At 41.4% G+C, this 20,147-nt stretch overlaps 1 protein-coding gene across 1 annotated transcript in view; it reads right to left on the bottom strand.

The window, feature by feature from the left end:
* Window positions 1–2,058: 2,058 nt before the first annotated feature.
* IYD (iodotyrosine deiodinase) overlaps window positions 2,059–20,147 on the bottom strand; it is a 52,148-nt gene continuing 34,059 nt past the window's right edge. The window contains exons 4-5 of the mRNA XM_033939088.1: window positions 17,244–17,400; window positions 2,059–2,335 (exon numbers count right to left, since the gene is read on the bottom strand). Coding sequence (XP_033794979.1) covers window positions 2,153–2,335; window positions 17,244–17,400 — 340 coding nt within the window. The 3' untranslated portion in view covers window positions 2,059–2,152. The remainder of the gene's footprint in view (window positions 2,336–17,243; window positions 17,401–20,147) is intronic.

Below are 20,147 nucleotides of genomic sequence, written 5' to 3'. Positions count from 1 at the left end.
CCCGGAGAGATAGTAGAGGTGCTGATAAAAGACCGCATCATTGATCACCTTCATGGACACGATCTGATGAGGACCAGCCAGCACGGCTTCAGCAAAGGAAGATTTTGTTTGATGAACTTGCTGCACTTCTTCGAGGGAGTAAACAGGCAGATAGACAAGGGTAACCCGGTTGACATTGCATATTTGGATTTTCAGAAGGTGTTCGACAAGGTTCCACATAAACGACTACTTTGGAAAATTGCGAGCCATGGAATCAAGGGTGAAACACTCACATGGATTAAAAACTGGCTGGCGGGTAGGAAACAGAGAGTGGGGGTGAATGGACATACTCGGACTGGAAAAACATCACGAGTGGAGTGCTACAGGGTTCGGTGCTTGGACCTGTGCTCTTCAACATATTTATAAATGACCTGGAAATTGGAACGACGAGTGAGGTGATTAAATTTGCAGATGATACGAAGTTATTCAGAGTAGTGAAGACGCAGGAGGATTGCGAAGACCTGCAACGTGACATAAACACGCTCGAGAAATGGGCTGCAACATGGTAAATGAGGTTTAACGTGGATAAGTGTAAGGTGCTGTATGTCGGTAACAAAAATCTTATACACGCCTACAGGATGTCCGGTGCAGTACTTGGCGAGACCTCCCAGGAAAGAGACTTGGGAGTACTGGTTAACAAGTTGATGAAGCCATCCGCGCAATGTGCGACGGTGGCAAAAAGACAAACAGAATGCTAGGAATGATTAAGAAGGGGATCACGAACAAATCGGAGAAGGTTATCATGCCGCTGTACCGGGCCATGGTACATCCTCACCTGGAATACTGCGTCCAGCACTGGTCGCCGTATATGAAGAAGGACATGGTACTACTCGAAAGGGTCCAGAGAAGAGTGACTAAAATGGTTAAGGGGCTGGAGGAGTTGCCGTACAGTGAGAGATTAGAGAAACTGGGCCTCTTCTCCCTTGAAAAGAGGAGACTGAGAGGGGACATGAAAGAAACATTCAAGATAATGAAGGGAATAGACTTAGTAGATAAAGACAGGTTGTTCACTCTCTCCAAGGCAGAGAGAATGAGAGGACACTCTCTAAAGTTAAAAGGAGATAGATTCCGTACAAATGTAAGGACGTTCTTCTTTACCCAGAGAGTGGTGGAAAGCTGGAACGCTCTTCCTGAGGCTATTATAGGGGAAAACACCTACCAGGGATTCAAGACAAAGTTAGACAAGTTCCTGCTAAACCAGAACGTACGAAGGTAGGGCTAATCTCAGTTAGGGCACTGGTCTTTGACCTAGGTCTTTGACCTAGGGGCTGCCGCATGAGCAGGGCACGATGGACCACTGGTCTGACCCAGCAGCGGCAATTCTTATGTTCTAAAAAATATTTGCTTAGTAGAGTGTTGGTAGATACCAGGATAAATCTTTGCTTTTTAAATCCTTCATCACTGCAGTATTTAAACTTATTTTTTCAATTTTCTATTCTGTTCTCCCAAGGGAGCTCCAAAAGTTTTACATTTAATTTATTCAGATACTCAAGCATTTTTCCCTGTCTGTCCCAGTGGGCTCACAATCTATCTAATGTAACTGGGGCAATGGGGGGGATTAGGTGACCTGGCCAGGGTCAGAAGAAGCAGCGTGGGCTTGAACCCACAACCCTAGGGTGCTGAGGCTGTAGCTTTAACCACTGCACTGCACTGCACTCTCCCCTAGCCATCTTGCTCGTCAGGTGGCAGAATGTTAGCCCTATGGATTTCATAAATAATATGGGTAGCCTCAAAACCAAACCTGTCTGCTAACTTTGAAGGTTACTTCTATGCAGTCAGCTTAAAAACTAGCTTTCTTATTGCTGATAAAATAGAAATGTAAAATATTCTAAGGTGGACAGTCTTATAAGCACTATAAATCAATCCTTGGCATATCTTCTGCACCCTGTGGAAAAACCTGACTCAGCAAATTTTACTTCTTATATTGTTATCCAAGAATGTCAACAGTAATACCAAGAGGGTGAAACTAAAGTCAAGCAAAAGAGAAAGACTAAAGAAAAAAAAAAACCTAACAAATACTGTAGAAACATGTTTAATGTAAATCAAAGATGAAAAAAGAATAGTACACTGTGGCCTTTCGTTGAGTTTTCTGAAAAATATTGGTCACAGTGTTTCAGATCACCACCCTAATTTCATCTAGCGGTTTCCGCTTCAAATCTGGCACAGTGGCGTCCTTGCTGGGATATCCAACGGGAAACAGCATGAGTAGCTTTTCATTGATGGGGCGCTGGAGAAGCACTCTCAGGCGAGGGCCGCAGTTCAGAGGAGTTGAGCCGACAGTAACAAGGCCCACATTCTGGAGGGGAGGAGAGAAAGTGGAGAGGGGCGAGGGGGAGATAGGAGAAAGTGGGGGGGAGGGGAAGGGGGAGGGGGAGATGAAACCTGAGGCATTAATACATATAATAACCACATCACATTCTCAATTCAAAGTGCAAGGAATATATTTGTCATATATATTATAAAATAATCTCAGATTGCCTTATTTATTTACTGAACAATTATTGTACATATATGATGCTGTTTACCTTGTGCAGCCCTTCTTGTTATGGAACTATCTGCCTTTAATATAAGTCAGAGCTTCCCAAACTATGGCATTTCAAAACCTGTGTCTGGGGTCATGACCTAGGTGGGCTCTCCATAGATGTATCATTATTCTGGGTATCACCCAGTTTTATTTGGCAGCAATTTTATTTATTTATATTCCATTTATAGCCTGAGTGGTTCACAATAAAGTGCTCAAACATTTTTCCCTGCTGTTCTGATGGGCTTACACTCTATCTAATGTACCTGGGACAATGGGGGATTAAGTGACTTGCCCAGGATCACAATGAGCAGCATGGGATTTGAACCCACCATCTCAGGGTGTTGAGACTGTAGCTCTGACCACTGTGCCACACACTCCCCAATCAAGGGATCCCAGCCAAAAAGAGATTGGGAAGCACTGATGATATACGTGGCACAGTGTATGCTGTTACTGCTTGTGCTGTGATTCATAGATTTATCACTGCTAAATTAGAGCGGTCCCTTTAGGCAAGGGAAGTCTTGTCTCAACAATCTGCTGTGTGTTTTAATGGTGTGAATAAACATGATGAAAAAGGTTAGTAAGTTGCTATAAAGCCTCATTTTACAGAGATCTTGGAGATCAGAATTGAGATATCCAGGTCACGATGTGCTCAGTTCACTGGGGTTTTAGAAAGGAAACTTCTGATTAATAACTTTTTTTAACATACTTGAACATGCATGAGCGCATGTGTGTGTGTCCACACGGGAGCAGCCATTTTACAATATACATGTTGAAAAAATGAACAAGATAGATCTGGCAGCTTCCTTGTCTAGTTGTCCCACTTTACATGGAAGTGCTGTCAATTAAGTAGTGATGCTACAATTTTAAATGGCTTCATTTTGGAGGAGGAAATAAATGAAAGTGAATTGAGCAGACTGACTCCATTAAGACTTTGTATAAAGCTCTACCTGAAATGAGCACATTTTAAAAACCTTTACAGTATAATCCCATTATACCGGACTCGCTTATAATGGAACCTTGCATATAGAGGACGAGATCCGCTGGTCCCGGCTGAGCGCCATTATAAACATACAGAAAATCATCGGATATAGCAGACTCGCATATACACTTCCCCCTCTTTATTTGCGGGGGTTAGGGGCAGAGCCAGCCTGCGAATATGGAAAAACCGCGAATAATATTCAGGCCGGTTCTGCCCTTATCCCCTGCTTCCCCTGGCTATTTTTAGCCATGAAAGCCCCCCTTAAGCTTTACCTGGTGGTCTAGCGGGTTTTCATGTAAGAGCGATCTTCCCTCGCTCTTGCCCTGTGCAGATCGCTCACAGGAAATGGCTGCCTTGAGCTCCCGTAGTCGCTCGAGCCATTTCCTGTGAGCGATCTGCACAGGGCAGGAGCATGGAAAGATCGCTCCTGCCTGAAAACCTGCTAGACCATCCGCTAAGGCTTAAGGGGGGGGCTTACAGGGTTAAAAATAGCCCAAAAATTGTGAATAACCAAATCCGTAGATACGGATTTCGCGAATACGGAGGGGGAAGTGTAACGGAATTTTGGATATACCAGACAACTATTTTGGTCCCCAGAGCCGCTTTTAGCTGTAGTTTTATTCGGCTATAACGGACGTGCAGGCTCCGCCTACAAAGGAACGTGGCATTTTGATATAGTATCAAAATGCAGCCCAGAAAAAAATGACCGAGTATTTTTCTTTCCAGTACAGTGTTCTGGTTTGCAATCATTTCGTGCCATATCAATGTTTTGCTGAGTTTTGTTATTGATGTTGTGCTTGTGCAGTGACTGTTCATTGATTGTACGTTGTTTCAAGTTGCCCTAAATAAAGTTTTTAAAAAATGCAACCCTGGATATAACGGACTCTGGATATAACGGACTGTTTTTCCAGGTCCCTTGAAGTCCGTTATAACGGGATTATACTGTATGTGTTATTGAGCAGAGTAAAGGCTAACATGAAACATTTTCATTATGTACATGTATTCCATGCCCTCTTAAAATCTACGTAGTATATATGGCATACAGAATTCCACCAAAAACAATAATTAAGTCTATTCCAATTCTTCCAATTGTAAGTGATCTGTTGAATGGCAACCCCAGTTAAAATTAGCAATAACTTGTTATTATTAGATGAGATTTGTTTCTTAGCCCTCATTAGCTGTCCAAAAATTTCAAGATGTGTGGAGGCCATTAATAGATTATTGTAAAGATTAAAAATATTCTTCCCTGTATAAAATTTTAAGACATTAAGGGGGGAGGGGGGTATTTTTGATTATAACTGAAACAAATCATTTTCATAAATAAATAAGGGAGGGGGTAATATTTTATATTATGATGATCAATTATAGGATTTCAAGTGTATTTGAATGCTTAATTGATAAATGTCAAAATTGTACTTGATTTAAGATTTGAAATGAATAAAGATTAAAAAAAAAAAAAAAAATCTACGTAGTGTAAATTTCCATGTGTAAAACGCAGCTTTCTAAAACTGTTTTTTACACGTGTTAGCAATATTGAGGACATGTCCGGGGGTCCAGAAGGCTTTTTTAAACCCGGCACTTTGTTCGGGTTTTGAAAAGCATGGAACAAATCACGATCGGGCAGGAGCGCATCCATGCACGTGTGGATGCCACGCGATGTCATGCACACACACACGCGTGCGTGTTACATCATCGCATTGCATCCGTACATGCGTGATTGCCCGACGAGAGCAGGCCGTGGGTGGGGGGCAGGGGCATGACTGGGGCGTAACGGGTGGGGATGGGTGAACTTGGTGGGCCTGGAGGCGAGTCTAGGGATCCAAATAATTGCAATTAACTTCAATAACAAGTTGTTAATTGCCAATTATCGGTGCAAATTAAACCTTTTAAACAATTAAGTTAGGCACCTAACTTTAGGCTTCATTTATAGAACAGAGTACCAGAAAGTGTTTGATCCAGTCCATTAGGACACTGGTTCCCAACCCTGTCCTGGAGGACTACCAGACAGTCAGGTTTTCAGGATAGCCCTAATGAATATGCATGAAAGAGATTTACATAAGAACTGCCATCTCCTGATAAGACCTTCGGTCCATCAAGTCCAGCGATCCGCACACGCGGAGACCCAGCCAGGTGTACACCTGGCGTAATTTTAGTCACCCATATCCCTCTATGCCTCTCGTAAGGAGATGTGCGTGTAATGAAGATGATAGGAATGCAGATCTGCCCCATGCATATTCATTAGGGCTGTCCCGAAAACCCAACTGGCTAGTGGTCCTCCAGGACAGGGTTGGGGACCACTGCCTTAGGAGAGTCTCACAAGGGAATTAAATGGGAAAGGAGGTCATGTTCTTTCGTGGACTGGGAAATGAATAAAAGATTGACAACAGGGTAAGGCTAAGTGGCCAATTTTCTTGATGGGAAATGATGAATAGTGTTAGGTTTCAAGAATTTGTACCAGGACCAGTGTTTATTAACTTGTTTATGAGTGAGCTGGAAATAGGAGCAACGAGTGTGGTGATCTCCCCCTCCAATAGAGGAAACAGCTCTTAATATATTAAGATTAAAACAAAACTATCTACATATTTCTAATTTTATATCATGACAACACAAAGAACAGGATCTACAAATACACCAAAAAAGCAAATAACACAAAAAAGTCCACGTGAGTACTGGTTTTATTTTATATCGGTACAAAAGTATTGTGTGACAGATAATTTTAAAAGACTCCTGATTCAGGTCGAAACAGTATCGGATCATGGTCAAACAAAAGAATTTCTGGTACCAGTTCTGTAGGCCTGTGCACATTATTTATATAATTTTATACCATGAAAACATATTATACCTTGCTTTATCATAGATGTCATTCATGCCCTAGATTTTTGAGGACTAAGATGATGCCAGCATGTTCTCTCTTTTAAGTATATCTCAGCAGACCTTACTTCCCCCAATCAGAGCACTCTACATCTAAATTAGAGATGCTAATTCCAATTCAGCACTTAATCCTTTAGGTGTCACTGTTCTCAAATTATAAATCCATCGCTGTTTAAAATGTCATCTTTTTTTCAAGTTACCAACCTCCCTCCCTTCTTGTAACTGATCTATAATTCTCCACTGTAATTCTTTTACGTTATGTTGTTTTTCCAACGAGTGATCCACCAGAGGAGCTTGCATATATTTTGTCACAATTCTAGATTTATGCTCATTCAAACGAATCTTCACTGAATGACTGGTTCCCCCAACATAGACTCTAGAGTTACATAAAAATGTTTCTACTTGTCCTATGATAGCGTATACCAGAAGTCGCACGATCAGAGAAATGCTACAACATCAAAGATATAAATAAAGTATATGATCAGAGGGGGTGCCATAGTAAATGTAATAGATGCCAATGGTGTGAACAAACGATAGAAGGAAATCAAGGGATAGATCCTCAAAGTACCGCATTAGGGCTACAGTGATAACAGATTGTAATAGAAATGTAGTATATATGGTAGACTGCCCTTGTAATTTAGTGTATGTTGGGAGAATGAGCATAAATTGAGAATTGTGACAAAAAAATTTAAATGTAGAGTGCTCTGATTGGGGGAAGTAAGGTCAGTTGAGATATATTTACAAGAGAGAATGAGCTGGCGCCATCTTAGTCCTGATAAAGCTGAGGCATGAATGGCATCAGTGATAAAGAAAGGTATAATGTGCTTTCATGATATAAAATTAGAAATATATAGGTAGTTTTGTTTTAGTCTTAATATATTAATAGCTCTTTCCTCTGTTGTAGGGGGAGATTCTTGATAAAGCATTTTGTGCAAAACAGGTTGGATATATACCGTGTTTCCCCCAAAATAAAACAGTGTCATATTCATTTGGGGCCCATAAAAGGCACTAGGTCTTATTTTCAGAGTATGCACATGATCATCTCTCCCGTCCTCTCCTTCACCCCACTTCTTCCTCTTTCCTTTCTCTCCCCCACATTTGCAGCATCTTTTCTCCCCTTCCTCCTTCCCTCCCTCCCATCCCCCTGTGCAGCAGAAGTTTGCCAAGCTTCAATCCTTCCCTCCCATCTCTTGTGCAGCAGAACCCTTGAGCACCCACCCATGCAGCCGAACCCCTGATGATCCTCCATCCTTCTCTCCCTGCCAACCATGAGCGAGCCCTACCTTCAACTGAAGCATCGTCGGGCCGGCAGCACTCTAAACAGGCTGCTTGGCCATGTCCATCGGGGATTTCACTCTGCCACGTTACTGATGATGTCATCATTAGTGTGGCAACTGAAGCAGCGTCGGGCCGGCAGCACTCTAAACAGGCTGCTTGGCCTTTCTCAGTGTGGATTTCACTCTGCCGCTTTACTGATGATGTCATCAGCAATGCAACAGAGTGAAATCCCCGACGGACAAGGCCAAACAGCCTGTTTAGAGTGCTGCCGGCCTGATGCTGCTTTGGCTTAAGGTAGGCAGGGAGGGAAGGATGGGGGGGTCAGAAGGGGTTCAGCTGCACGGTGTTGGGGGGGGGGTCGGGTTGAAGAGATGCCAGAAAATCCTGGGGCTAGGGCTTATTTTTGGGGTAAGGCTTATATTAAGAACTACCCTGAAAATGATGCTAGGGCTTATTTTCGGGGTAGGTCTTATTTTCGGGGAAGCACGGTAGTACCCCTGGCTAAGTTGAAATTGTCATGATAAAATATATATCAAATTGAAGTGAAGAAGATAATGAATATTTATTAAAGTTATATTTATAGATAAAAGTGGGACCAATGACAAATGGACGCAAAAAGCTTAAAGACAATGAAAATTTTTGGAGCCTCGAGTGGTATCGCTGAGGTCTTCAGGGAATTTTTAAATGTATTGAAATAGATTCAGTGGAAATTTTGGAATTTTATATTATATAAGGGCAAATCAAAAATTAAAAGCAACATATGTACACAATGCAGCATTCAGCCTTAAGTTGTGTGGCAGCCATGAGGTCAGAAACTTGGATGCTCCATTGCAAGATTGCACTATCGAAGAACAACATGCAGTAGTGCACTTTCTTTGGGCAGAGGGAGTGAAACCTGTGGAAATTCATCGTTGGATATTGACTCAAAATGGACATAGCACCATGAATTAACAAAAGGTTTATGAGTGGATAAAAAGGTTTAAAGTGGGAAGAACAGGTGCAACTGACAAAAGTTGTTCTGGTTGCCCATCAACATCACACACACAAGGGCACATTGACAGATGGATGTCTTGATTAGAGAAGACCGAAGGATAATGGTGTCTCAATTGGCTGCAAATTTGGATATCAGCCATGGATCTGCGTTTGCTGTAATGGATGATGACTTGGGATACAGGAAAGTCTGCACACAATGGGTTTCCAAACAGCTTACTGAGCTGCGCAAGCAACAGTGTGTGGAGGTTGCGATCCAGTTCCTGAGACGGTATGAAGAAGATCTGAGTATTCTTGAGAGAATTATAACTGACGATGAGACTTGGGTGCATCACTGCAACTCGGAGAACAAAAGATCAAAGCATGATGAAGTAAAGGAAGCGGTGCTCACTTGGCTTCAGGAGCAGCCGAAAAACTTCTCTGTAGGAATGCAGAGGCTAGTTGAATGATACAACAAATATGATAATAATAATAATAACAACTTTATTTTTCTATACCGCCATAGTCAGACGACTTCTAGGCGGTTCACATCGAAAGAAGGCTGGACATTCAGCGAATTACAAATGCATGAGGGGAATGTTACAGAAGAAAAGGGTTGTAGTGGAGGGAAATGTAAAAGGGGTTGGGAAAGTGAGAGGGGTAGGAATTGCCTGAAGATTGCTTCGGGTTTGTAGGGGGAAAAAGCGTAGTGAGCATGGATTGGTCTGTTTAGGTGATGAATTTGTCGAACAGAGTGGTTTTGATAGATTTTCGGAATGCGTTGTAGGTCTGTCTGGTTTTATTTATGTAGTTTCCCAGCCAGGATTGTTGTCTGTTAGCTTGGAACATGAAGGTTCTGTCAAGGTAGGATTTGTATTTGCAGCCAGTAATTTTGGCATAGGCGAAGATGTTTTTGTTTCTGGTTGTTCGTGGGGGGTTGCGTAGAGTAAAGTGTGTATGGGAACTATGTGGAAAAGTGATATGTTCATCATGTCAGCAATTTCAAGCCATCGGCCAGTAAAAGCTTGCCCATCACAGGATATTCTTGCAAAATAATGTATTTTTATATTCTTGGTTAAGACATGTTCTCATCCTTCTTAGACTCACTTCCCTGGCATTATAGCAGATGTGACACCAGTTGCCATGTAAAAGAATAAGTTTCGTTTCACTCGCTCATTTTTAGCATAAGTTTCGCTTAGCTTGCTGATTTCAGCAAGCATAGATTGTGCAAAGGCTTGACAGTTTTAGTCAGAGCATTCTCAGCCATCTTAGGCCTTTAGTTGTGTGCCCGACAACATGATGCACGACCTACTCCTACTGGAGCGCTGGTCTAGGTCCTGGCAACTCAGCTTCAATGCCAAAAAATGCAAAGTTATGCACCTGGGCAGCCAAAATCCATGCAAGACTTACACCCTAAATGGCGAGATCCTTACAAGAACTGAAGCAGAACGTGACCTAGGGGTGATCGTCAGTGAGGACATGAAGGCTGCCAATCAAGTGGAGCAAGCTTCATCCAAAGCAAGACAAGTCATGGGTTGCATACGCAGAGGCTTCGTCAGCCGAAAGCCGGAAGTCATTATGCCATTGTATAGATCCATGGTGAGGCCCCACCTGGAATACTGTGTGCAATTCTGGAGACCGCATTATCGTAAGGATGTGCTGAGACTGGAGTCGGTTCAGAGAATGGCCACTCGGATGGTCTCAGGACTCAAGGATCTCCCTTACGAGGAACGGTTAAACAAATTGCAGCTATACTCACTCGAGGAGCGCAGAGAGAGTGGGGACATGATCGAGACGTTCAAGTATCTCTCGGGCCGCATAGAGACGGAGGAAGATATCTTCCTCTTCAAGGGTCCCACGACAACAAGAGGGCATCCGTGGAAAATTAGGGGAGGGAAACTACGAGCTGACACCAGGAAATTCTTTTTCACAGAAAGGGTGGTTGATCGCTGGAATAGTCTTCCACTACATGTGATCGAGGCCAGCAGCGTGCCTGATTTTAAGGCCAGATGGGATCGTCACGTGGGATCTATTCACAGGGCAAAAGAAGAGGAGGGATCTATTCACAGGGCAATGGTAGGGGAGGGACATTAGGGTGGGCAGACTGGATGGGCCTTGGCCCTTATCTGCCGTCTATTTCTATGTTTCTATGTTTCTATGTAATATGTTAGGGGATTTTCAGGAGGCTCTTCACCTGTCAGGACTCTCCCTCTCTCTCCCTCTCCTCCCTTCTCATCCGTTAAATGTATTTTGCCTCTATTTTTTGATTCGCCCTTGTATATTTAGACCACTGAAAAAAATACTGATTTATGTAAAGTGTTTATTGATTTGTATAATTAAAAAACATTGTGCAGCATTTTGCCAGTTTTCTTACACTAAGGGCTCCTTTTTCGAAGCCGCGTTAGCGGTTTAATGCGTGTAATAGCGCACGCTAATTTGCCGGCCGCGCTAGCCGCTACTGCCTCCTCTTGAGCAGGCAGTAGTTTTTCGGCTAGCGCAGGGGTTAGCATGCGCTAAAAAGTTGCGTGCGATAAAGCCGCTAAAGCGGCTTTGTAAAAGGAGCCCTAAACCTTGCAGTAATAATCCTGAAAAATATTTTGGGGACAGGGTGTGTCATGAGCAGGAAATGGGCAGGTTTGCAGAAACCAGCTAATGGTTTATGATTAACAATGCTGTTTAATACAGATTTTTCCCCCTTTTACCTAAGGTGCTGTAGAGGTTTCTACCAAGGCCCAGGGTGCTAAATGCTCCTCTGCCGCTCCGACGCTCATAGGAATTCTATGAGCGTCAGAGCATTTAGCACTCTATCACGACTTAGGGCTAGATTCACTAAGCAAACCAATCATGTATCGATCGGTTTGCGACCCGATTTTCCCTGACCTGATTCACTAATCTCTCCTGCGATCCGCTTCCGATCCGGGCATGCAAATGAGGGGAACGGCATGCAAAGTAGGCAGGGAACTGATTCACTAATGAAATCTTGCAAACCGACTGGGCTGGCTGATCAACCCAAGAAGCGACTGCTGGGGACCAGTCGCAAACGTCCTTTCCGACTCTCCAGCTCCATTACCGCCCTGATCTCTGCTGCCCCGACTATATTTATCTCTCTTCCCTGAATCTCTCCTGCCTTCCACCCTGCTCTCACCTGAATTGCCGCCCTGTTCTCCCCTGAATCTCTCCTGCCTTTCCTTGCACAGCGAGCCTATGGTTTTAACCCGCGGGTTTAAGCAGGTTAAAATCACGAGCTCGCTGGGCTAGTAGTAAAGTTTAAAAAAAAAAAAAGTCGTGGCTCAGACGGGTCTTAGACACATGTACAGACCATTTACAGATGGTCTGCGCATGTGTCGGCATCACACACTAGTGATCCGTGTGGTCAGAGGGGGGCGTTCCTCCGATCGCCCTCATTTCAATATTATTGTTTTGGGGAATTTGTCAGGTCCGCTGAAATCAGCTCCGGATCTGCCCAGGAAATCAGGTTAGTGAATCTAGCCCTTAGTAAAAGGGGGGGGGAGCGGTGTTTAGTGAACTAGTATTTAGCACCACCTAAATAGGAGGCGCTAAGTGTTCCTGTGTTAAAATTTTGCAGGTCTTGCATGCTAATGGCTAAATTAGTGCATGACCTGCAAAAAAACAACAAAAAAAGGAAGCGCAAAATTTACAGTTAGCACTTGGAAAATTCCTGCATAACGCTGTAAGTGCAAATTTTAGTGCATTGTAGTAAAAGACCCTTATTTGCTTCTTGTTTTTTAAAGATTAGTATACCACAGTACCTGAAGACTTATTAATGTGGTTACAATGAAAATATAATAAATAAATAAAGGGCTCCTTTTACGAAGCCGCGTTAGCGGTTTAACGTGCATAATAGCGCACGCTAATTTGCCGGCCCCGCTAGCCGCAACTGCCTCCTCTTGAGCAGGCGGTAGTTTTTCGGCTAGCGCGGGGGGGTTAGCGCGCGCTAAAAGGGTGCGTGCGCTAAAGCCACTAACGCGGCTTCGTAAAAGGAGCCCATAATGTAAACCATGCACCCAGCCTTCAGAGATTTCCTGTACACGTATGAAACCTTGTTATGTCTCTCCAGCACCTTGTCCCTAGTAGCATATTCCTAAGCTCTAATTAGAATGAGTAAGACTAATTACTGTATATACTCTATTGCTATCCATTCTTACTAAACAGGGAATAAATAGTCTTCCCAGAACATCATTGAATGACTTTCACACTTCATCACTCCCCATTCAGTCGCAGCCACACACATCCCTGGCCATGCACTCCCGACAGCAAATATGCCCTTTGCATCATAGTTACAGCATGTGTTCCTCAGCTTCTTTTATCCCACCACCATATATATCTCCACCAGATTCTCCGGGAGAGCATTCCAGGCATTTGCCACCCTTTCCCGGAAAAAAATGTTTCCTGATGCTGCTTCTAATTTTATCTCCTTTCAGCTTCATATCATGTGCGCTATTTTTACTTTCTTCCTTCCTTGGGAATGGTTCATGTTTTGTGTGTTAAAACTTCCCCACTATATAAAGGTCTGGATCATAATATTCCTTCCTCCCTTCTAGGCCAGGTTGTGGATGCAGGCTTGCAAGCAAATTTTCAGAGTGAAATTCTTTGTAGCAAAGGTGTACTTTCACCTACACTGTTTATCTGGGTAAAATATTCTTGAACATAGCCTTCAAGTCAAGGAAGGGCTAGATCTGAAGGAAAATAAACATATAAAAATTCTCCAGTCAGCTTCCAGTTTTCAGTACAGCACATCTTTTGTTACAGGCTTCCATTTACTGCCACTTCTGGAAGGGAATAAGTTCCTCAGAAACATACCCTGCAGAGAAATATCTCCAGCAAAAGAATATCACAGTGAGATTTCTGCATGATTCCTTACCTTTTGCCCTGGTTTATGCTTGCACAGTTTCTCTGTATTGATTTTTTTTCACCTTCAGCAATTGTAGAAAATTATATCCTTAGCCAAAAATATGTTCATTTAAATAAAGGAGCCTATTGACTGAAGAATGTAAAAAAATAAGCTTCGGTGTGCCTTCTAAATGTGCTTAAGTCCCCCCCAACTCCACCTCCACCTTCTCACCCATTAATAAGATATCCACGAAAGAGCATTAAGTTCTTAGTGAATCCTTTGATTGTGCCATTAATGCATGTTCCTGTGACAAGAAATGTACTTATTTCTGACAGTAGAAATATGTGCTGTCACTCCCCCTCCATCCCCCTTCATTATTCAGTAACCCCAAGTATAAGGTCCGCCTTCACAATGCAGGCAGTGCTGTACCCTCACCCACTGACACCTCTCACTGTTAGGCTTTAGTGAAGGAGTTTTATTATCCTGTGGCTTCAGACTGTTCTTCATCAAGTGGTTTATTATTGGAACACGTCTGTAAGATATAATTTTACTACTTGGAGATAAGTTGCATAAGTTACTTCGACCACCAAGCCTTCCGACTACTCGTTCAATCTCTGGTGCTAAGCATATTAGACTACTGCAACATTATTTACCTCGGAACCTATAAAAACACCATCAAACGTCTAAGAATAGTCCAAAATGCAGCCGTCCGCCTCATTTACGATCTCAAAAAATATGACCATGTCAGCCCCTACTACACCAAACTCCACTGGCTCCCAGTTGAGGCAAGGATCATCTTTAAGTTCGCCTGCCTTTGTTTCAAAACTCTAACTGGCTCCTCCCCAATCTACCTGTCTGAGCATCTTGAAATAGCAGGCCCCTCTCGCACACGAAACGCCCATTTATTCACCTTTCCCTCCCTAAAAGGCTGCCTCTATAAGAGATTCATTGATAGAACCCTAGCATTCCAAGCGGGCAAATGGAACAATTGCCTAACTGACCTCATCTCCAACTCCCCGCCTTATCACCTGTTCAGGAAGTCACTAAAAACCTTCCTCTTCGACAAATTCCGCTAACTCTGCCTTCCCTCCTTCCCTGCTCCCTCCCTACCTCGATATGACCACTCTTACCCAATCTCGGTTTTGACCTAATGGCCCCTCAGGCCTCCATAGCATATGCCTTTTCACGGCCTTATATTCAACATCGCTGTAAATGTAACACCATTATAATTTGTAACATCGCTGTAAATGTACAGCCTCTTCTTAGCACATGCCTTTTCACTGCCATATATGCAACATCGCTGTAATTGTAAAAACGCTGTAATATGTAACTTCACTGTAAATGTATGTAACTTCGCTGTTAATTTTCACTGCCATTTAAGTTTCAAGTTTCAAGTTTATTGGTTTTTGATATCCCGATCATAAAATAAATATCTGACCGGTTAACAATAAAAATAAATATTTTAAAATAAGAGTAAAAACTGTTATGGGGGTGTAGAAATTTATTGGAAAACATATTAGACATATACAGACAGACGTGACTGTGGGGTTAAAAGAAGAAGGAGGGAAAAAGTTACATAAGATAAAAAGAAATGGGATAGAGGGAAGGAATGAACATAAGGACGAGGGTGCTTGGTGTGAGTGGTATCCACAAGAAAAATTGGAATAAGAAAAGCAAGAAGTAAGATTTTTGGTGGCAAGAAGTAGGAATGTTGGTATGAGGAATAAGTTTATAGTTAAAAAAGATTAGGATTTATTAAAGGCATCTTGAAATAGGAAAGTTTTAAGATTAGTTTTGAATTTGGCTAGATGGGTTTCTTCCCGTAAAATTTGAGGGAGAGAATTCCATAGCGTAGGTGCTGTTACGGCAAAATTAGTTTTTCTAGTATAGAATGATTCTTTCAGTGAAGGGACGAAGAGGAGTTTTTGGTCTGTAGATCGCAGCGCACGGGGAGAGCTTTGAGGGATTAACAATTTATCTAAGAATAGAGGCAGATGAGAGGATTTAATTTTGAAGGAGAGAAGTAGAATTTTATAAGTTATGCGGTGTGTGACTGGGAGCCAGTGAGCCTCCCTAAGGAGCGGAGTAACGTGTTCGAATTTACCTATTTTGTGGATGAGTTTAATGGCGGTGTTTTGTATAATCTGCAAACGACGTAGTTCTTTTTGAGGTAGTCCGTTTAATAGTGAGTTGCAGTAGTCTAAATGAGATGTAACTAAAGAATGAATGAGGATCTTAATCGAGTCAGTATTTAAAATGGAGGTAAGTGAGCGAATAATACGAAGTTTGAAAAAGCATGTTTTTACTACTGTATTAATATGATCATGGTAGGAGAGATCTTGGTCAAGTGTAACGCCAAGTAGTTTTATTTTCGTGTCCATGTGTAGAGGTGTGGATTTGATGTAGATAGGACCGGGTAGTATTTCAGATTTTTTGATAGGAATAAATAGGCCGCAAGATTTAGTAATATTAAGGGAAAGTTTGTTAGAGTACAACCAATCGCTTAAGACGTCTAGTTTGGTGTTAAGATCATTAATTTCTGAAGAGTTAGTGGTATTGATAGGATATAGCAACTGAATATCGTCGGCATAGGCGTCGCTGTAAATGTAACATTTACGGCATCGCTGTAAATGTAACAACGCTGTAATATGTAACTTCGCTGTAAATGTACAGTCTCTTTTATTGTTAACTGCATAGAACTTCCATGGTATTGCGGTATACAAGAATAAAGTTATTATTATTATTATTACAGGAGAATTGTTTATGCCCCTGATACGAACATAACCGCTTTGGGTGAATATCTTTGTGACAAGGCAGTTAATAAATCCAGATAAATACACTGAAACATGGCCGTGTTGGGCACATTTGAATAAAAGTAACTTTCACCATACTGCGCTGGTTTGTGCATTTTATTCAACTTTTTCATACCTTTTAGGGGTTTCTTTTCTTAGACTGAGTCTACAAAAGAACATAAGAGCTATCGTACAAGTGACAGATCGAAGGGTGGGGGGGAGCTATTTTAGATTTGGTCCTTAGTGGAATGCAGGAGTTAACTGTGTTGGGTCCGCTGGGATACAGCGATCATAATGGGATCAAATTTGAGATGATATTGGGAGTGACGTCGCAAAAGAAAACTACTGTAGACACATTTAATTTTCAAAAGGGCAATTATGATAAAATGAGGAAAATAGTTAAAAAGAAGCTAAAAGTTATTTTTCCTTAATTGATTTTTAAAGTTCTCCATTTTACGTGCAATATAATAATAATAATAATAATTTATTTCTTATATACCGCCAAAGCTATAGTAGTTCGAGGCGGTTTACAGTGAAGAAGGGCTGGACAATCAGCGAAAGGTTACAATGGTACAATCAGAGAAACTAGTTGCCAGAGAACATGGTACAATCGGCGAAAGATGGAGTAATTGGAGCAAAAAAGTACAGTAATGAAGGTCAGGACCATCTGCATAAGGATAAATCTAAAAAATGTAGATATAACAAAGGGGGTTCATAGAGTGGATATAGGCATTTAGGTTGTAAATCTGGTAAATAGATTAGATTTTAGTAGTTATATATGTTCTCTCTTTAATCATTTCTAGTTCCACATTTTCCATCTTACTTAAGTTATCTTCTTCTTTCTCCAACTTTTCATTTAAATTGGATAATGATACCCCCTGTTCTTTCACCTCTGTATTCCCCTCCCCCTCCCCCTCCCCACATTACTGGAAAATTTACCTGCAGTGCGGCCAAGAGTATGCCACATGCAATGGACGCGCTGATTTCATTGTAATAATGGGTCCTCTTTTTGTCATCAGGAAGTAATCCATATACTTGCTTGAAGATAAGGATCAGATATGGTGCAGTATCCAAGTATTCTTTGATCCAGTTTGTCCTATAAAAGAAGAATCATAGAAGAGGCTTCTGGAGCTTGATTGAATATCCTACTGACTTAGCAAACAGAGAACCCGTATGAAATAATGTGATTTCTTCTCATCTCCAAAATTATGAAAAACACGCCCTAATTTTTTAATTATTGTCCTCAGAAGTTTAAAAGAGAGCAAATCAATGTAGTGAAAATATTGGAAACCAAGCTTCAGTGGTCAATGTTACAAAAACGTGAGTGATTGAAGCGGGCAGGAGGGACTTCTGCCAGTTTAAATCGCTTTGAGCTGCCCAAAGGCCAATATTCAGCAGTGCTAAACTGGGCAGTGCCACTGAATATCATCTCTGATCAGCCATGTTGAAAGTGGGCAGGTCAGATGTGGTACACGGGGTAGTAATAATGAGGTGGAGATGGCGGTGATGTGGGTACCAGCAGTATTCAATACTAGGAACCGCACAGCCATCCCAGCAAAGTTAGGGCAGCTTAAAAGCTAGGGCAGCTTGAATTTTCTTTTGGTCTTTAGTTCCTGCAATGCCCCCCTTGATTTCAATTTGGTGGGGGGGAGGGATGTAATTATGAAGTTATTTATCTCTCAAGCATTGAAGAAATGGATGTTAGTTTAGCAATGTGATATTCAAATATCACTGTAGTGCTGATTGGTTTTTGTTTTTTAGTTTTTGGCTTGCTTTTATCTGTACCGGTTTAAATTTGAATTTAAAGGAGTTAGATCACCTACGTGCCACACTGTGATGTCTGATCATTTGTATACAAATTTAGAGGGATAGTGAAACTCACTAGAATACGTCAATTCTGCTATTTCCATCTGCTTGTCCGTGACATGCTACTGAGATTGATGAAAACAAAAAAAAAAAAAAGTTTGCGAAACTGATCCAATCTTTGCGTCGGTTTTAAATTTGAAATGAATGTGTGAGCAATGGAACCCATTACATCTGTCTTGGTGGGGGAGAGTGCAAACGGTTAAGATGATGATTTTGCCTGTGGTTTGCTACCAAATGGGTATGTTGCCAGTGTTTTTTCAGGGGTCCTTTTACAAAAAAATAAATAGTATACTTACAAAATTTATTTGGCTGGGTAAAGCAGCTCGAATTGCTTTAGTATCTTTACAAAAGCCAATTGCGGAGGGAGGGGTAAATTTTCCCGATTTTTATAGGTATCATCAGGCCTATATACTGCATCAGGGTATATATTGGATCCTTCCCGAGCTCATGGATCATCTCCCGGATTGGTTATATTTAGAGTGACAATTGATGTCCCCATTACGACTGTTTCATGTGTTGAGTATCATGTTAACTAGGTATGTTAAGGGACAATTGTATTTTATCTGATACTTGGAAAACTTTGAAATTTATTAATAAATTAACAGATATTCCAATAGAGAAATCTACTTATCAATTCCTATGGTTAAACTCCAAGATTCAAATAGGCTGGTCTGGAATCTTCTGGAAGCATTGGATGCAGGCAGGCATTCGCACATTAGATGATGATATATCTAATGGGAAACTACTGGATTTTTCACGACTGCAACAATCATTCGGTATTTCAAATTCTCATAATTATAGGTGGTTGCAGTTGAAGCAGGCCATTTTGAGTAGGTTCCCTGATTGGCAGAATCTCAAAAATCATTATACCTTGCAGGTCCTATGCTTCCAGACAGATTTGCCCGATGGTATAAATTATTTTCTGAATTCTTGAATAAGAAACCAAAAAATGGTCTTAAAGATATTTGGAGCATTGAGATATAGCAGTACATTTCTGCATCTCAGTGGCCACGAATTTGGAATTGGAGGATGAAATGTACAGGATCAGCATCTATGAGACAGACATGGTTTTTTTCTGTTACATAGATCTTTTTGAACCCCTGTTAGGTTACACAAGTTAGACAGTTCTAAATCTAATAGATGCTGGCACTGTCATCTGGACCTAGGGACACTGGATCATCTGTTGTTCTATTGTCATTTGATACTCAGCTTCTGGAAGTCAATATGGGGAAAAATTAACCTCATATTGGATTCAACAATTCTTTTGACGTATGAGGCAACTATATGTGGAACTTTGCTACATATCAAGCCTCCGATGGATCGGTACAAATGTAGGCTTTTCCTTATTATGACAGGGATAGCGATGCAAATGATAACAACGCAATTGGCAAAATTGTGACCGCCTCAATTTTTCATTTTGGTGGGCCAATTTATGTTTAGGCTATAAATATGAAAAGATGAATGCGGATATGTGGGGGAATAGCAAAGTGGTGTTGGGGCCGTTGACATCTTTTGTTAATTCAACATAATTGTCTTTATTTAATTTACTGTTTATTTTTGTATATATCCAGGACGGGGTGGGTGGGTGGGGGATATCTTTTTGGTTTATTTCTTGATTGAATTGTTGGATGGAAGGGGGGGATATTTCTCTTCTGTAATGTTATTGATGGAATTTAAGTGCTTATGTTGATTATTAATGGCTGTATACTTCATGGCACTTTGTATTAGTTTTGAAAATTAATAAAGATTAAAACAAAAAAAATAAATAAATTGAAATGAAATGAAATGTATATTTCTGTGGATGTTTTGAGAGAAATCTGCCCTGTACTTATGCTCATTGTGCTGCTGAAGCTCCTATGAGTTTCTTTTTCTCTTGTGGTACAGCAGAAAGTCAGATCAAATACAAACAACAGGATCAATCAGAATCCTGGAGATATAGGTGACTTAATCATAGAGGTACATGCATTGATATAGATA

Source organism: Geotrypetes seraphini, chromosome 3 (genome assembly GCF_902459505.1).
Source record: "Geotrypetes seraphini chromosome 3, aGeoSer1.1, whole genome shotgun sequence".
NCBI lineage: Eukaryota > Metazoa > Chordata > Amphibia > Gymnophiona > Dermophiidae > Geotrypetes > Geotrypetes seraphini.
This window is presented reverse-complemented; position numbering and strand designations above follow the sequence as displayed.